Source organism: Hylobates moloch, unplaced genomic scaffold (genome assembly GCF_009828535.3).
Source record: "Hylobates moloch isolate HMO894 unplaced genomic scaffold, HMol_V3 SCAFFOLD_17, whole genome shotgun sequence".
Lineage (NCBI taxonomy): Eukaryota > Metazoa > Chordata > Mammalia > Primates > Hylobatidae > Hylobates > Hylobates moloch.
The window spans coordinates 51,365,896-51,385,590 of NW_026652292.1; the positions used below are offsets into that span (position 1 = coordinate 51,365,896).

A 19,695-nucleotide genomic window follows, 5' to 3' on the forward strand; every position below is an offset into this window, starting at 1 on the left:
CAGCTACTAGGGAGCTGAGGCGTGAGGATCACTTGAATCTGAAAGGTTGAGGCTGCAGCAAGCTGTGATCGTGCCACTGTACTATAGCCTGGGCAACAGAGCACGACCAACTGGAAAAAAACTGACTCTTCAATATATGCTCCTAAGCTATTTATGGAAAGAAGCTAAGAGTTTCCACTTCCCTCTTCTCTTTGTCACTTCTTTTTTTTTTTTTTTTTTTTTTGAGACAGAGTCTCGCTCTGTCGCCCAGGCTGGAGTGCAGTGGCGCGATCTCGGCTCACTGCAAGCTCCGCATCCCGGGTTCACGCCATTCTCCTGCCTCAGCCTCTCCGAGTAGCTGGGACTACAGGCGCCCGCCACCACGCCCGGCTAATTTTTTGTATTTTTAGTAGAGACGGGGTTTCACTGTGGTCTCGATCTCCTGACCTCGTGATCCGCCCGCCTCGGCCTCCCAAAGTGCTGGGATTACAAGCGTGAGCCACCGCGCCCGGCCTTCTTTGTCACTTCTTGATTTGTTTACACTACCTATTTCTACTTCCTTACCTCCTGCTCACTAACTCATATTCAATCTAAAAAGACACTTTAATTCGCCAATGACTTTAAAATACCGACAACTAACAAGATACTTTCCATTCCTTCATTCTTGCTATGCTTGATTCTTTTCAGTCTTAATAATCTTACTACTTTCAATGATACCTACTTCTCTCCATCCACCTTCTCATTTAAGGAGACAATCATTCATCACCCAGGTTACTAAACAGTCTCCTGACTTTACTGCCTTCCTTTCTGTTCCCTCCAATTTATTTTCCGCACCGAAACTAAAGAGAGCCCTTTAAAACAAATCTGATTTGCATCACTATGCTGCTTTAAGGACCATTAATGACCTCTCATTCCCTTCATGTGGGCCCACTCTCTCTCTCTTTTTTTTTGAGAAGGAGTCTCGCGCTGTCACTCAGGCTGGAGTCTGGAGTGCAGTGGCGTGATCTTGGCGTGCCAACATGGCGAAACGGGGTTTCGCCATGTTGGCCAGGCTGGTCTCGAACTCCTGACCTCAGGTGATCCACCCGCCTCGGCCTCCCAAAGTGCTGGGATTAGAGGCATGGAGCCATCGTGCCTGGCCAAGCCCACACTCTTAACTTGGCCCTAGACTACCCCTGAAATCTCAATTGTTACCTCTATCCCACATTCCATTCTCCTGCTCAAAGTCCTATTAAACTTTTCCCCTGCTCTGGGCCTTCATACATATTTGTTTTCTCAATAACATACCTCTGTGCCCTCTTCTCCCAACTAATTCCTACTCTTCAAGTTTCACTTTTCATATCACTTCTTCCTGATCTATTCCACACACCTGTGGTTTCCTTTGTCATAGTATTAATTACACTTCTGTGATTTCTGCCTTGTTTGTCTGGTCTTCCCTGAAAGACATTGTATCCATCCTACTTAATAAAGCATCACCAGATGTAAGCGACTCACACGGAATGAATGTGCACTTAACATTACGGCAAAAATGTTATTATAAGGCTAAATATCAAATACAATGCAAGTTAAGTAAGACAGTAATATAGGGCTTATGTACAACAAACATTTGTCCCCCTTTTTTTTCCCCAGAGAAGGTCTCACTCCTGTGGCTTACTGCAACCTCAACTTCCCAGACTCAGGTGATCCATCTTAAAAGTAGCTGTGACTATAGGCACACATCACCACACCCAGCTAATTCTTTTATTTCTAATAGTGTTGGGGGTTTCACCATATTATCCAGGCTGGTCTTGAACTCCTGGGCTTAAGAGATCTGCCTGTCGTAGGCTCCCAAAGTACTAGGATTACAGGCGTGAGCCACTGAGCCCACATCAAACATTGCTTTATAAGAGGTATAACCAACACATTTCACATCTTAATACAGGTTGAGTATTTCTTCTTCTTTCTTTCTGTTTTTTGGAGACAGGGTCTCACTCCTGTCGCCCAGGCTGGAGTGGAGTGGTGCGATCGTGGCTCACTGCAGTCCTAACCTTCTGGGCTCAGGCAATCCTCCTCTCTCAGCCTCCCAAACTGCTGGGATTACAGGCATGAGTGAGCCACAGTGCTTGGCCCATGCTGAGTATTTCTTATCTGAAAATCTGAAATCCAAAATGCTCCAATGAGCATTTTCTTTGAGTGACATGTAAACACTCAAAAAGTTTCAGATTTTGGAGTATTTCGAATCTCGGATTTTTGAATTTTGAATAATCAATCTCTATTTACTATTCATTGAGTTCAATTCATAAACAAGCATATGCCATAATGTCAGTAACTCAAGGAATTCACAGCATTTTATAACTTTAAAACAATGTGGTGGCTGGGTGCGGTGGCTCACGCCTATGATCCCAGCAGTTTGGGAGGGCGAGGCAGGCGGATCACAAGATTGAGACCATCCTGGCTAACACGGTGAAACCCTGTCTCTACTAAAAATACAAAAAATTAGCCGGGCGTGATGGCAGGCACCTGTAGTCCCAGCTACTGTAGTCCCAACTACTCGGATGGCTGAGGCAGGAGAATGGTGTACACCCAGGAGATAGAGCTTGCAGTGGGCTGAGATCGCGCCACTGCACTCCAGCCTGGCGGACACAGCGAGACTCCGTCTCAAAAACAAAACAAAACAAAACAAAACAAACATACAAAAAAAACCCCATGTGGTTTAGTACTTTCAACAAGATTAGAAAACATAATTTAAAAACACTATTGAAGATGTCAGAAGGATTACGGTTTAGTCAAGTGAGCTGAAGATATGTGAAGTGTATCTTGCCTTTTGTTTTAATCATATTTTTTTACTTTTATTGAGACAGAGTCTCACTTGGTTGCCTGGGCTGGCGTGCAGTGGTGCAATCTCGGCTCACTGCAACCTCTGCCTCCCGGGCCGAAGTGATTCTCCCGCCTCAGCCTCCCCAGTAGCTGGGACTACATGTGTGCGCCACCACACCTGACTAATTTTTGTATTTTTTAGTAGTGACAGAGTTTCACCATGTTGGCCAGGCTGGTCTGGAACTCCCAAGTGATCCGCCCACCTCAGCCTCCCAAAATGCTAGGATTACAGGCATGAGCCACTGCGCCTGGCCTTTTCTATTTATTTTTGAGACAGGGTCTTACTCTGTCACCTTGGCTGAAGTGCAGTGGTGCAATCTCGGCTTACTGCATCCTCGAGCTCCTGAACTCAAACAATTCTTCTGCCTCAGCCTCCTGAGTAGTTGGGACTACAGGCGTGCGCCATCACTCCCGGCTAATTTTCTTATTTTTTGTGGACACAAGAACAGGGTTTCACTAAGCTGCCTAGGCTTTTCTCGAACTCTTAGGCTCAAGTAATCCACCCGTCTCAGCCTCCCACAGTGCTAGGATTACAGGTGTGAGCAAAAAGCAGGATATGGTGTTCAGCATTGCTTTTTAAAGAAGGGTCTTCTATACAGAATTCTCTGTAGATACATAGGAAAAAAGTCAAGACCCAATTAAATTACTGAACTAATTCTTACTTTGTACTATAATCTATAGTCAGAAATAAATAATTTTGAATTTGGGCCGGGAATGGTGGCTCATGTCTATAAACCTAGCAGTCTGGGAAGCCAAGGCAGGTGGGTTGCTTAAGCTCACGAATTCGAGACCAGCCTGGGCAACATGGTGAGACCCCGTCCCTATTTGAAAAAAAAAAAAAAAAGAAAAGAAAAAATAATTTTGAATTTGCAGATGATCCAATAAAGAATTTAATCTTCAGGGGCCAGGCGTGGTGGCTCATACCTGTAATCCCAACACTTCAGGAGGCCAAGGTGGGTGAAATCACTTGGACCCAGGAGTTCGAGAGCAGCCTGGGCAACAAGGTGAAACCTCATCTCTACAAAATACAAAAAAATTAGTCAGGCATGGTGGGGTATGCCTGTAGTCCCAGCTACTCGAAGGCTGAGGTGAGAGGATCGCTTGAGCCCAGGAGACAGAGGTTGCAGTGAGCCATGATCATGCCACTGTACCCCAGCCTGGGCAACAGAGCAAGACCCTGTCTCAAAAAATAAAATAAAATAAAAATTTTGTTAAAAAAAAAAAAAAAAAAAGAATTTAATCTTCAAGATTATCTCCATGGCCCAGCACAGTGAATCAAGCACATAATCTCAACAATTTGGGAGGCCAAGGTGGGAAGACTGTTTGAGCTATGAGTTTGAGATCAGCCTGGACAATGTAGCAAGACCCTGTATCTATTAAGAAAACAATAATAATGTCTCCTTATTTTTATATACAAAACTAGTACTAGCATTGTCTGGGAACTTCAGAACACTCACTAGCTTTGGGAAGCACTCAATGAACAAAAGCAGAAATCTGAACACTATGTAACAACAGATACTAAACGTTCCCAGACAGAAACAAAGGAAACTATTCTTAAATTATCAATATTGGCATCGCATCAACGGTTCTTATCTCCTCCTACAGGATGCATTGTAAATTTCATTCACTCTTTAGTTTAACAAACACTTCAGCTCCCACTTCATGGTAGATGTGAGTTGATATTTCCATCTGTAACTTCCAGTTTCAAGACCTGAAGATATGTGAAGTGTGTTTCTTGCTTTTTTTTTTTTTTTTGAGATGGAGTCTCACTCTGTCATCCAGGCTGGAGTGCAGTGGTGCGATCTCAGCTTACTGCAACCTCTGCCTCCTGGGTTCAAGCGATTCTCCTGCCTCAGCCTTCTGAGTAGCTGGGATTACAGGCACGCCCACCACACCTGGCTAATTATTTTTAGTAGAGATGGGGTTTCACCACGTTGGCCAGGCTAGTCTTGAACTCCTGACCTCTGGTGATCCACCCACCTCGGCCTCCCAAAGTCCTGGGATTACAGGTGTGAGCCACCGCGCCTGGCCGTATCTTGTTTTTTATTTTATTTATTTATTTTTGAGACAGGGTCTCAAAACATATTATATTATTAAGCCAGCTTTAACTCCCTTATCATACAAAAGAAAATGCTATTTTGAATATGCATGTACAGATGAGCATATGCTCATTAAAGATTATTAGCATTGGTATGTATATACAACTTAACATGTAAAAAGTATGTTGATAACACCAAAGAAAAAGAGCAAAATTCACAACTTAATTTCTTTTTTTTTTTGAGACAAAGTCTTACTCTGTTGTCCAGGCTGCAGTGCAGTGGCATGATCTCGGCTCACTGCAACCTCTGCCTGCCAGGTTCAAGCAATTCTTGTGCCTCAGTTTCCTGAGTAGCTGGGACTACAGGCGCATGCCACCATACCAGACTAGTATTTTTTGTTTTGTTTTTTGGCATTTTTATTAGAGACAGGTTTTTGCCATTTGGTCATGAACTTCTGAGCTCAAGCCATCTACCTGCCCCCCGCCCCGCCTCCCTAAGTGCTGGGATTACAGGCAAGGAAACCACCACATCCGGCCTACAACTTAATCTCTATTCGAGCAGGATACACCATTGGACTATATTTTTACTAATGATTTTTTCACTAACACAATATACATTGCAATTTAATGCTAGAAATCATATTGGTTGTATGCATTTAATCAAATTCCTTCTACACTATTATCACCTGATTCAAAGACATATTTTCTCTGTTTTAGAAGTAAGCCTACTCTTCCAGTCAATAATTTATTGCATAAGAATAAACAAAATATTCTGTGACCATGGTAAGACAAATGTGAATTTTTCATCTTTTCTCAAATTTTAGCTGCATAGTAGTAATGAGAATATAACCAGCTACCTTGATAATTTTACCTCATAAGACTTAAAATTAAGCCTGAGTCCAAACACATGTGAACGCACAATTCAGCAAGAAATTTACATAAATATTCCCCATTCTTCTCATTTTATTTACCAATCAGTAAAAATTCAAATCAACATAATATACATCTAGAACATATTTATCACGTTCATTAACATTTACTGCAAGAGCGTAATGCCACAAGTGGGGTATATAACATATTTATTTTCTTGTTTGTTCTTTATTTAAAAAAATGTTTATTTCATATACACCATATTTAAAGAACACTAAACTGCAACTATGACTAATTGGTTGAAGTCACAGTAATACAAATTGGGGTTGAACCTAAGAAGATGTTTCTAAATGTCAAAGCTACCTCCAAACGGAACAGCTAGAATTAGAGATGTAGAGGCTTTTCTTTTTTTTTTTTTTTTTTTTTTTGTGACTAGAGACAGGGCCTTGCTATGTTGTCCAGGCTGAACTCAAACTCCCGAGCTCAAACGCTTCTCTTGCCTTGACTTCCTAAAGTGCTGGGATTATAGGCATGAGCCACCATGCCTGGCCAGGTAATAGTGGCCTCAACAGCAAGATGAGGTAGTAGCAAAAACATCAGACATACTTCAGTTACTATGTTTTGAGCCTATTTTTCTCACTTTAATAAAACAGGAGAGTGGATGTGGTGGTTCATGCCTATAATCCCAGCACTTTGGGAGGCCAAGGTGGAGGGATCTCTTGAGCCCAGGAGTTAAAGGCTGCACTAAACTATGACTGTGCATGCCACTAAACTTCAGACTGAGCAACAAAGTAAGACCCTGTCTCTAAAAAATTAAAGTGGGGATGAGGTGGGAGAGATTGAATAAAATATTTATTTCAAAAATTAAATGAAGTTACAGGTTGAAGTGCCTAAAATAGAGCCACAACTATGCAATTACTTTGAAGTTATTATACACTATAAAGCCTACACCTTTACTGAGACATAATTCACCCACTTAATGTGTACAACTTCCTTTTCTTTTCTTTTTTTGAGACGGAGTCTCGCTCTGTTGCCCAGGCTGGAGTGCAATGGCGCAGTCTCGGGTCACTGCAACCTCTGTCTCCCGGGTCAAAGCAATTCTCCTGCCTCAGCCCCCTGAGTAGCTGGGATTACAGGTGCCCGCCAGCAAGCCCTGCTAATTTTTGTATTTTTAGTAGAGACAGCATTTCACCATGTTGGCCAGGCTAGTCTCGAACTACTGACCTCAGGTGATCCGCCCACCTCGGCCTCCCAAAGTTCTGGGATTAGAGGGGTGAGCCATCACGCCCAGCAACGGTACAACTTGCTAACTTTTAGTATATTCACAGACTTGTGCAACTATCACCACAATCTAATTTTTGACTATTTTATCACCTCAAAAAGAAACCCTGGCCGGGCACAGTGGCTCATGCCTGTAATTACAGCACTTTGGGAGGCTGAGGCAGGAGGATCACAAGGTCAGGAGATCGAGACCATCCTGGCTAACATGATAAAACCCCGTCTCTACTAAAAATACAAAAAATTAGCCGAGCGTGGTGGCGGGCGCCTGTAGTCCCAGCTACTCGGGAGGCTGAGGCAGGAGAATGGCGTGAACTCAGGAGGCAGAGCTTGCAGTGAGCCAAGATTGTGCCACTGCACTCCAGCCTGGGCGACAGAATGAGACTCTGTCTTAAAAAAAAAAAAAAGAAAGTGGAAGTCAGTTTTGTTACTAATAGTAATGAAGCCTGTTTTGTTACTAGTTAGTAATGTTACTAATAGTAATTAGTAATGCTATAAGTGAAGTGGAAGTCTGTTTCATTAACTTCAGTTATTCTTTCTTCCTCCAACTCGAAACCCTGTAACCATTGGCAGTTACTTCCTCATTCTTCTATCTCTAAGCCACCACCAAATTCCTTTCTGTCTCTAGTCTCTAGGATTTGCTTTTTCCAATGTTTCATATAAATAATACAATGTGAAGCTTTTGTGTCTGGTTTCTTTCACTTAGCACAATGTTTTCAAGGTTCACTAACGTTATAGCATTTATCAGTACTTCATTCTTTATAACCAAATAGTATTCCATGGTATGGATATACTACATTTTATTTATCCATTCACCAGTTGTTGGGCATTTTTGGTTGCTTCCATTTTTTGGCTGTAATGAATAGTGCTGGTATGAATATCTGTGTACAAGTTACTGTGTGGATAAACGTTATATCTAGAAGTAGAACTGCTGAGTCACAAGGGAACTCTAAGTTTGCCATTCTGATCAAACTGTTTCCCAAAGAGGCTGCAACATTTTACATTTCCCCCAGCAAGGTATGAGAATATGGATTTACAGAGAAAATTTAAGTGTCAATACTACTGTGTTTTAAAATGTTGTTATAGAGGAAAGCCAACAGACTACTTTGGAAAGGGCCTCCCTCACTTGGGGTGGCAGTCATTGGTTAATGCTATCTAACATTTACCAAGTGCTTACTATGATTCCAGGCACTTGTAACTTACATTTCATCAAATATCAGGCACCATCAACTATTTAACATATCACTGTTTTACGTACCCTTATGTGATATGGTTTGGATTTGTGTCCCCACCCAAATTGCATGTCAAGTGGTAATCTCCAGTGTTGGAGGTGGGGCCTGGTGGAAACTGGATCATGGTTTCTCATGGCTTAACATCATCCCCCTTGGTGCTGTCATCGTGTTAGTGAGTTCTTATGAGATCTAGTTGTTTTCAAGTGTGCGGCATTTCCCCCAACTCTCTCTTGCTCCTTTTCCTGCCACGTAAGACGTGTCTGCTTCCCCTTGGCCTTCTGCCATGATTATAAGTTTCCTCAGGCCTCCCCAGAAGCAGAAGCCACTGTGCTTCCTGCACAGTCTACAGAACCACGAGCCAATTAAACCTCGCCCAGGCTGGAGTGCAATGGCACGATCTCGGCTCACTGCAACGTCTGCCTCTTGGGTTCAAGCCATTCTCCTGCCTCAGCCTCCCAAGTAGCTGGGATTACAGGCATGCGCCACCACGCCCGGCTAATTTTGTATTTTTAGTAGAGAAGGGGTTTCTCCATGTTGGTCAGGCTGGTGTCGAACTCCCAACCTCAGGTGATCTGCCCACCTCAGTCTCCCAAAGTGCTGGGATTACAGGCCTGAGCCACTGCGCCCAGCCTTAAACCTCTCTGCTTTATAAATTACCCAGTCTCAGGTATTTATTTGTAGCAGGGTGAGAACTTACTAACACACCTTGGGAAACAAAAACCTCTGCCAATTAAATTATGACATGCCATCCACCAAAAGATGTATCCTGATTTCACAGATGTTAAAAATGTGGGGAAAAAATGGATCACGGAATTAATGAAATACAGTTCTCTACAACAGATTGACTTCTTTAGTCTTTATAACCCTATGAAAAGATTTTGCAGGTGAGGAACCTGAGGCACAGAGATTACATAAGTAAGATTTGAACTCTGGTTGACTGTTCTTAGATACTCACAGGTTGAGAGATTTTGTCCTTACTTTTTCCTTATCAGGATAAAGGAAGTAGTGCCCAGTGGCTTAACATATGGGCTTATAAGGGCCATATGGAATCTGGGTTCCATTTAACTTCTAAGCCTCAGCTCACTCATTTATTAGGGTGGTTATAAAGACTCTTGGGAAAAGCATATAAAACTCCTAGCACAAAACAAGTGACAGCTGCTACTGTCATTATTTAATAGTAAAAATAAACTTTTATTAATAGTAAACGTATTATTTTACTATGTAAATAGTATATGTAGAGTAAACAGTAAAATAGAGAACGGCTTCTCTAAGAGCTCTTTTCTTCCTTTCTATTTCCATGAAAAAAACAAAAAACAAAATAAAACAAAATCCAAGGCTGGGCACAGTGGCTCACGCCTGTAATCCCACAGCATTTTGGGAGGCTGAGGTGGGTGGATCACGAGTTCAGGAGACTGAGACCATCCTGGCTAATATGGTGAAACCCCGTCTCGATTAAAAAATAACACAAAAAATTAGCTGGGCGTAGTGGCGGGCACCTGTAGTCCCAGCTACTTGGGAGGCTGAGGCAGTAGAATGGCGTGAACCTGGGAGGCAGAGCTTGCAGTGAGCTGAGATCGTGCCACTGCACTCCCACCTGGGTGACAGAGCAAGACTCTGTCTCAAAAAAACAAAAAACAAAAAACAAACAAAATCCAAATATCCATCAACAGCTGAATGAGAAAACAAAATATGGTCTATACTTATAATGGAATACTATTCAGCCTTGAAAACAAAGAAATTCTGACACATGCTTTAACATGAATGAACCTTGATGACATTGTTCGGTGATATAAGCCAGACACAAAACGACATTTTATGATTCCACTTACATGAGGTTTCTGAATTAATCAAATTCAGAGAAACAGAAACAGCGGTTACCAGAAGCTGGGAGCGGGGAATAATGGGGAGTTATTGCTTAATGGGCACGAAGTTTCAGTTTGGGAAGGTGAGAAAGTTCTATAGACAGATAATGGTAAAGGTTAAACAACAAGGTAAATACACTGCCACTGAACTGTACACATAAAAATGATTACAATGGTAAATTTTATGTCATGTATATTTTATCATAATAAAAAAAATCGACCAGGCTTATCAGAAAATAGATGTACATAAACAATAGACTAATAGGCAGCCCATAATGCTAAGTGAGCCAAAATCACCCTGGAATTTCCAGTATCATATCTATTCTTAAACTGGAACAACCAATAGGTTGAATGAACAAATTCTAGAACATTCTGAGTGACTGCTATCATATGCTCAAGGGACACTATACTATTGGGAACTACTGATAATATATAGGTATGTAAGACATGGTCCTTGACTCAGGAGCATAAAAGCTAGAAAAAGATACATATCCAAAATAAAACATGAGTTGGAAGTATATTTGTGCTGCTACTATATAAATTGTATAAAATGCTATTGAGAGAGGAGAGGGAGAAACATTTGATGAACTCAGCTTAATGAAGAAACTGATACTCGGGCCTCATAGAAAACTAGAATTTTAAATAATAGGGACAAAGATTTAAGCGAAACTGATAGAAAGCTGTGGAAGAATAAGCATCATCTACAAATAAACAATCTAAGATGGAAAATGAGACCCACATTGTGGGTGGAAGTGGTAGAAGATTAGAGTGGGAAACAAGATTGGGGTCAGGTTCTAGGAGGTTTCAAGTGCCAAGCCATGGAGTTTAGACTTTATTCAGGGAAAGAAAAGCAGCATGATCAAAACTGCACTCTAGGAAGATTTCTAGACCAACAGTGCAGAGAATGAGTAGAAATGGAAAAGATGGAAGGGTGATTAAATAATAGATAAAATAGGGAATAAAGTTGAATGCCTAAAGTGCTGATGACAGTAAAAGCAGAGACATAATGGAAGTGGTTCAATCCAAAAATAAGTTTAGATTGGGTCCCCCTGTTATACATGATCTTAGGGTATTCCATCCTCCCTTTCAACATTTATCACAGTTGCAATTCCATGCTCAGTTTTTTCCCCCACTATAATCTGAGCTCTATGAAAGCAGGAACAGTATAAGTCTTAGTTACTGCTATATTTCTTGGCACAAAGTACTCAAATAATGACTGAATGTAGAAGGTACTCTCCTAAAACACATACTTCTTTGAGTCAAGTAAGAACCTCTGTCTATGTGTAAAGGGGCTCTCTAAATTTGGGGACACTACCATGTATTTCTAGATCTAGTATATGAGCCATTGTCAGATGTACATCCTATTCCAGTTTTGAGCCATTACTGGCTGCCTTTGGATAAGTTTGCTTTTCATTCTAATTTCAGAAGCAAGCCATCTGCCATTACCTAAAATCCTGTCCTCATTCATCAAGTTTACACAGTTAACAACTCATAAAGCTGTGACTTTAATAAGCCCTAAAATATATATTAATAAAATGAGGTCAGAAATATAAAATATTTTATAAGTTCATGCACAAAAATAGGCTTACAATACCTTAGGGGGATTAAATGGGTATGTTTCTGGTATTTTTATCTCTAGTTGATATCTTCCTCCTAAAAAAATGGGGAAAACAGAGTTAAGAATGCTGCTTAATTCAAATATATAAGACAAATATATTGACGAACTTTTCAGAGCAGCTATTTTATATTCGATTATAAAAATTCATTTTAAAATTGAAATCCAGAAAGTAATCAAAAGCACTAGTTTTTAATTTAAAGGTTGTTTAAAGCATACAGAATATCCATTTCATACAACTATATTAGTTTATCAGTGAGTAACAAGGCTAGAGATAAATACATTTAATCCAGACAATGCAATGCCAACATTTCATCAGGACAATTAACTATTAGAGTTCTAATCTCCCACTGTGTCCTCTAATCCATCCTGTTAAGAATTGCTAAGTAACAACAACAAAAAAAGTGTCAGAAAAAAAAAAAGAAGGCGGCAAGGAGGTATAAAAGTACAGATGATACAAAGGACAGAGATTATGCCATAAACAAAATTCCACTTCTAGCTGGTTCTCACAAATGAAATAAGGTCCCAATCTTTTCATTTGTGCCTTAAATCAAATGTCAATACTTATTTGTTAACATTTGTGCAATTACACTGCAATTAGTTTTGCACCAGCCTAATAAAAACAGCTGGGTCCATGGCTAATGCTTGTAATCCCAACACTTTGGGAGGCCGAGGTGAGAGAACTGCTTAAAGCTAGGCCAGGAGTTTGAGTACAGCCTGGTCAATATAGCAAGTCCTTGTCTCTATTTTAATATAAAAAACTTTAAATATATTTTTTATTTTTTAAGCAAAATTCAACAAGAGAGATAGACATAAAGACAAACTATTCCTTTATTTATTTATTTATTTATTTTTTGAGACACAGTCTCGCTCTGTTGCCCAGGCTGGAGTGCAGTGGCGCGATCTCGGCTCACTTCAAGCTCCACCTCTCGGGTTCATGCCATTCTCCTGCCTCAGCCTCCCAAGTAAGTGAGACTACAGGCGCCCACTACCACGCCCAGCTAATTTTTTGTGTTTTTAGTAGAGACGGGGTTTCACCGTGTTAGCCAGGATGGTCTCGATCTCCTGACCTCGTGATCCACCCGCCTCGACCTCCCAAAGTGCTGGGATTACAGGCGTGAGCCACTGCGCCCGGCCTATTCTTCTTTTTTATATATCTGAAATTCCCTGTAATAAAGAGTAAAATAAAAAACTGTGTGCTAGGAACATTATCTTCAAAATTCTATACACTCAGCTCTTTAAAAAGTCAAACACGAGACTTTCTTCAGTATATTCTAGACTCTCTCAAATATATCTCCTCACTCCTCCATTCTGTTATGAATGGATGACTATGAATCTGAGGAAAAAATAAAAGTGGTACTATTTTCTTCAAGCCCTTTTTGTTTCGAATCCTCTCTTTTTTTTTTCCTGAGACAGAGTCTCGTTCTGTTGCCCAGGCTGGAGTGCAATGGCACAATCTTGGCTCACTGTAACCTCCACCTTTCAGGTTCCAGCGATTCTCGTGCCTCAGTCTCCTGAGTAACTGGGATTACAGGTGTCCACCACAATGCCCAGCTAATTTTTGTATTTTTAATAGAGATGGGGTTTCACCATGTTGGTCAGGCTGGTCTTGAACTTCTGGCCTCAGGTGATCTGCCCACCTCAGCCTCCCAAAGTTCTGGGATTACAGGCATAAGCCATTGCACCTAGCCTCTCTTCTTGCTATTTTTTATTTGAGGCGGATTCTCACTCTGTTGCCCAGACTGGAATGCAATGGTGCGATCTTGGCTCACCGCAACCTCCACCTCCCAGTTCCAGCAATTATCCTACCTCAGCCTCCTGGGTAGCTAGGACTACAGGTGTGCGCCACCATGCCCGGCTAATTTTTTAATTTTTTTAAGTAGAGATGGGGGTTTCACCATGCTGGCTAAGCTGGTCTCGAACTCTTGACCTCAAATAATCTACCCGCCTCAGCCTCCCAAAGTAATGGGATTACAGGCATGAGCCGTTACGCCTGGCCGCTAGTTCTTTTTAATAGAATCCCATAGTGATTAATGCATGAGTTGAACTAAATGCCTGAATCACAGAACATATAACAATAATGAAATTTAAAGAAAAGTAGTGGAAAGAAAAAAAAAAAACTGACAGGTAAGAGAAGGGTACCTGAAGAAATTTTGTGTCTATAACTGTCTATACCCAGAATTAGAAATGCCAGCTTCAAATATAGTTATAATAAATTTGGCTTCAGCACTACATAGGCTTTTCTTTTTCCTTCCTAAGAATTATTTTTTTTTCTGACTAAACTCCAGATTAAACCATCTCTATAACCCATCATACAAAGTTCTTTGTTAATGGCCAAAATAATCTCTTAGGAGCAGTGTGAGGGCCGAGAGATATTATATAAATAATGCTGGACTCGAGAGTCTCTAAAATCTTATTTCTATCCCTTATGTTACATGCTCTGACAACTTTCAATATATGACCACTTAGCATTAATCATAGCATTATTTGATCAGGGTAATACAACTAAGGAATCTTTATGATAACTATATTATTCATATTATAATAGTTTTTACTTTAAAACATTAACTTCTTGAAGAATAGCTTTTAATATTAAAAATTAACAATCTTAAATTTAACTTGACCCAAAGAGGAGATCAGGAAGGAATGAGAATTTTTAAGCTGTCAACAACGATTCCATAAACCTAAAATAAATTTTAGGAAGAAAAGCTCAAGACACTGTTCCTTTGTCACTGAATTATTAAGGCAAAAGAAGTGAAGAAAATTGAGTTAAGTAACATCCATAATATGGCATTTTCCCATGAGTATTCTACTTCACAATCTGATTCTTTAAATACTATAAAAACAACTGCCTCATTACTTAATAATGGTTATAAATAGCTTAACATCCCACATGTAAACTTTTGCCTTAGCATTTAAGTTTAGATTTTTAAAAACTCAAAAAACTGCTACATCCTTGCAATAAACATTTAACCTATCGTCACATTTAAAAGAAAAAGCATTAAAGTTTATGCCCTTGAATGGTGCTTTTCCTTAACAAAATGAACTTCTCTCAACAGTTTTACATAAAATAACAGAATTCAAGTTACTCTACCTCAAATATATAACAAAAAGCATATTAAATCTAATCTTTTCAAAATATTCATTTAGCAGCAGCAGCAGCAGCAGAAATAAGCACTTTTTTTTTTTGAGACGCAGTCTCCCTCTGTCTCCCAGGCTGGAGTGCAGCGGTGCGATCTCAGCTCACTGCAACCTCCGTCTGGTGGGTTCAAGGGATTCTCCTGCCTCAGCCTCCTGAGTAGCTGGGATTATAGGCGCACGCCACCGCACCCAGCTAATTTTTGTATTTTTAGTAGAGATGGAGTTTCACCACATTGGTCAGGCTGGTCTTCAACTCCTGACCTCGTGATCCACCTGCTTCAGCCTCCCAAAGTACTGGGATTACAGGCATCAGCCACCCTGCCCGGGCAGATATAAGCACTTTTAAGTGACCAAACTTTTGGTCCCATTCTCGGTATTGGGAAAAAGAAAAGAAAAAAAAAATGACCAAACTTGTTTCTAACCAATAAAGAATATATCTTTTTTTTTTTTTTTGAGACGGAGTCTTGCTCTGTTGCCCAGGCTTAAGTGCAGTGGCACAATCTTGGCTCGCTGCAAGCTCCGCCTCCCAGGTTCACGCCATTCTCCTGCCTCAGCCTCCCGCCACCTCGCCCTGCTAATTTTTTTGTATTTTTAGTAGAGACGGGGTTTCACCGTGTTAGCCAGGATGGTCTCAATCTCCTGACCTAGTGATCTGCCCGCCCCGGCCTCCCAAAGTACTGGGATTACAGGTGTGAGCCACCACACCCGGCCATAAAAATATATCTTAATGTAGTTTTGCCAGGTGAGTGCAGTGGGTCCCTGTTCATGTGTTCGGTTCAGCCTTCTCCTGCCTCAGCCTCGAGTAGCTGGACCACAGGTGTATCTTAATATATCGTAATGTATGTAAGTATACATTATCCAATTTTAAAAAATTAATCTACCTATTAAATATTGCTTCTATCTAATTTAGCTCAGGAAGTGCCTTGTTTATAAAAATCAATTAAAAAATTTAAAACTTTGCTGGCAGACCTCTAGAATAATGTCATTGCCCTCCTCTCTTCCAAAAATACTTCAAAACAACTTTAAAAAAAATTCAAGAATAACTATAAGGTCTGACTTCAAGAAGCAGCTAGTATATTACTATATAAAAACATCTGCTATTAGGACAAGCACCTGATTTTTGTAAGATAACTAAAGGTCTCCTCTACATTTAATGATTGCAAAAAGGACTAAATGAAACAGCATCCATGAAAACGGCCAGACCAAGCCAAGCAGATAGGAAGCACTCGATAAACAGCATAAAAAATTAAATATCTAGAAATGGCTCGTATGAACTATAAAACAAAAAATAAAATTTTATCACTTAAGAATTGGTACAAGTTTGGGCACAATGGCTCATGCCTAGAATCCCAAGACTTTGGGACACCAAGGCAAGAGGATTGTTTGAGGCCAAGGGTTTGAGACCAGCCTCGGTAACTTGGCAAGATGCCATCTCTCCAATAAAGAAAGGAAAAATGGGCTGGGTGCGGTGGCTTACGCCTGTAATCCCAGCACTTTGGGAAGCCAAGGTGGGCAGATCACAAGGTCAGGAGTTCAAGACAAGCCTGGCCAATATGGTGAAACCCTGCCTCTACTAAAAATACAAAAATTAGCCGGGCATGGTGGCGGGTGCCTGTAGTACCAGCTACTTGGGAGGCTGAGGCAGGAGAATTGCTTGAACCCACGAGGCGGAGTTTGCAGTGAGCCAAGATCGCACCACTGCACTCCAGCCTGAGAGACAGAGCAAGACTCTGTCTCAAAAAAAAAAAAAAAAAAGAAAAAGAAAAAATGAATAAACAGAGTTGGTATAATATGCTAAAGACATTCTAGGGTCTTAAAAAATCTGGATTAAAAACAAGAAAATATTCAAGAATATTAGATTTTTAAAAAGTGTTTTGGGTAGCCGTGCACGGTGGCTCATGCCTGTAACCCCAGCACTTTGGGAGGCTGAGGCTGGCGAATCACGAGGTCAGGAGATCGAGACCACCCTGGCTAACATGGTGAAACACCGTCTCTACTAAAAAAATACAAAACAATTAGCCGGGCATGGTGGCGGGCGCCTGTAGTCCCAGCTACTCGGGAGGCTGAGGCAGGAGAATGGCATGAATCCAGGAGGCGGAGCTTGCAGTGAGCCGAGATCACGCTACTGCACTCCAGCCTGGACAACAGAGTGAGACTCCATCTCAAAAAAAAAAAAAAAAAAAAGGTGTTTTGGGTAACTGCTCATTACAGAATTATAGAACCACTCGAAAGTATTTAGCTGGTGGCCGGGATTGGTGGCTCACGCCTGTAATCCTAACACTTTGGGGGGCCAAGGCAGGCAGATCACCTGAGGTCAGAAGTTCAAGACCAGCCTGGCCATTAATGTGAAACCCCATCTCTACTAAAAATACAAAAATTAGCCGGCATGGTGGTGCGCCTGTAATCCCAGCTACTCAGGAGGCTAAGGCAGGAGAATCACTTGATTCTGGGAGGCAGAGGATACAGAGAGCCAAGATTTCACCACTGCACTCCAGGCTGGGTGACAGAGACACTCAGTCTCAAAAAACAAACAAATAAAAAATGAACAACAAAAAACACACACAAAGTATTTAACTGGATATGGTGGCATGCACCTGTAGTACTAGCTACTGAGGAAGCTGGAGGATTACTTGAGCCTAGGAATTCAAATTTATAACGAGCTATGACCATGCCACTGCTCTCCAGCCTGGGTAACAGTAAAACTTTGCATATAAAAAAATAGATAAAACAAAATAGACATCAATCAATAAAATAGACAAACAATAAAATAAATAGACCCATGACTTAATAATTCCAATATTAAGTCAATTCTGATTTACATAAAGTGATTAAAAGCACAGGCTTTGAAGGCAAAGGCTATCAGTTGTGCTACTTAGATGGTTGACCTTAGACAAGTTACTTCTCTGAACTTGTTTCTTCATCTATGAAACAGCAATCGTTGTATTTACCTAATAAGATTTGCTGAAAGGATTAAATGAGAAAATACATGTAAAGATTGTATAATTAGGGTTACCATATATTCTATGTTTTCTAATAAATATTTGAACAGTTATTAATGCAAGAGCCTTGGTTATATGCTATATAACCTAAATTTACAATAATATTAATTAATGACTCATCTAATAAGAAAGTAAAATGCTATAAGGTTTATTTCTGTATCTTACCACCCAATTCCATGGTCTAAAGTAGCTACAGACTTAATTTGTGAACACCAAGTTCAGCAAAGCCACCTCCTTTCTATGTCTTGAAATCATCACTAAAAGCTTTCCCAAATAAAGAAAATAAACATTTGGACTACAGCCTGTATGAAGACATATGAGTGAATGAAATGCTAAATGACAGAAAGAAGAACTTTAAAAACAAAAGCAACATTTTACCAGTGAGACATTTAAGGCAAGGTTTGTTTTAGATACCATATGAAGGGTAACTGAGTATCTACAGTCCATATAATTTAGAGGTTTACCATGCCAGATCTTTTATTCTATTAAATTCTAACCTATAATACCTGTAACAAAGCTCTGCTAAAACTGTTTTATGGAAAGAAAAAAATTAGCTAAAATTCAGTAAGAAATACCAGTCTATATTCAGTATCTTTTAAATTGCTGTTTATCTAAACCAAATGCAGTTACCCTCCATATAATTTATAGATGTTTAAGATTATTCTGATTAAATGTTTCAGACAAGTTCTAATACGCACAATATTTTGATACAGAAAAAAGTACTTGCCTTCATATGGTGTGTCTGGAGGTCCTGCTATTTCTCCTCTTAATTCTGTAAAATTCTCATCTACAAGATCTACTTTAATTTGATTTTTGCTCGTCTTAAAAATAAACAGAAAATAAATGTTAGTTATGTCAGCAAGAAAAACGCCTAAAGTATTACCTATAAAAAATTTTGAAACCCCCTCTTTCATAAGCTTGATTATCTGCTCTAGGAAAATAAGTCTGGGCTTTTCTAGGACTTAATTAGCCAGTTTTAAGAATATTTAAAACAAACGAATAAATTTTAACTTCAGTGTTCTAAATGAAGTAACACCACTTTGAACAACAATACAATGGCTTCTTGACTTTCTAGGAATGTTATTAGAGAAAAATAGTATAAATCCTATTTTATGTTTGCCAATTCCATGTATATCAGGTCCAAAGTGATAAATCCAATCATCCACAGATAAACGCTAAGACATTATATTCTGCACTATAACCCCAGGATACATGGGTTCTGCTTATATAAACAGAAAATTCAGGGTCATTAAAAGCCATTTAGGCCATAAACTCTCACTTGAACTAACCATAACAACTCTAAAAGTTCAGTTTAACTGACTGAAGTAGTACACTATCCACCAGAATGGTGAAAGCTCTAACTATCTAACAGATTCTCCTTTCCATGAAAAATTCCAGAGGACTAAATGCCTCAAAAGAATCTAAGGCCTTCTTCAATTTGTTTTTCTGCTTAGTTTATTAAAATGGCAACTACCTACTTCCAAAAACCAGATTTCTACTTTAAATTTATCTACATTGACTTATTTTGCACTTTAAACTACTCCAAGTACTTTCCTATCTATAGCATTACTGAGTCTCTTAATCTTATGACAGTCCATTCTCAGAGCCATGATAACCTTAAATGATTCAGAAAACCATCCAGTGGGATTCACATTAACATTCATAAGTGCCTGCCAGCAAATGGGCTCTCCACTTATATTCTCAAACCTATGTTAAAAATACAGTAAATCCTCTTGATTTTTTAAACCAAAATCCCTAAAGAACAAGTTATATCTTCCTTTTTTTTTTTTTTTTTTTTTTTTTTTTTTTTTTTTTTTTTTTTTTT

At 39.8% G+C, this 19,695-nt stretch overlaps 1 protein-coding gene across 2 annotated transcripts in view; it reads right to left on the minus strand.

Annotated features, from left to right (window-relative positions):
* UBE2K (ubiquitin conjugating enzyme E2 K) overlaps nt 1–19,695 on the minus strand; it is an 85,421-nt gene that overhangs the window by 26,206 nt on the left and 39,520 nt on the right. Inside the window, exons 2-3 of one of the 2 annotated variants that reach the window (XM_032136191.2) lie at nt 18,598–18,691; nt 11,710–11,768 (exon numbers count right to left, since the gene is read on the minus strand). In XM_032136191.2, coding sequence (XP_031992082.1) covers nt 11,710–11,768; nt 18,598–18,691 — 153 coding nt within the window. Of the gene's footprint in view, nt 1–11,709; nt 11,769–18,597; nt 18,692–19,695 lie in introns of those variants that run through there. The other variant, XM_058430288.1, reaches the window with a different exon arrangement.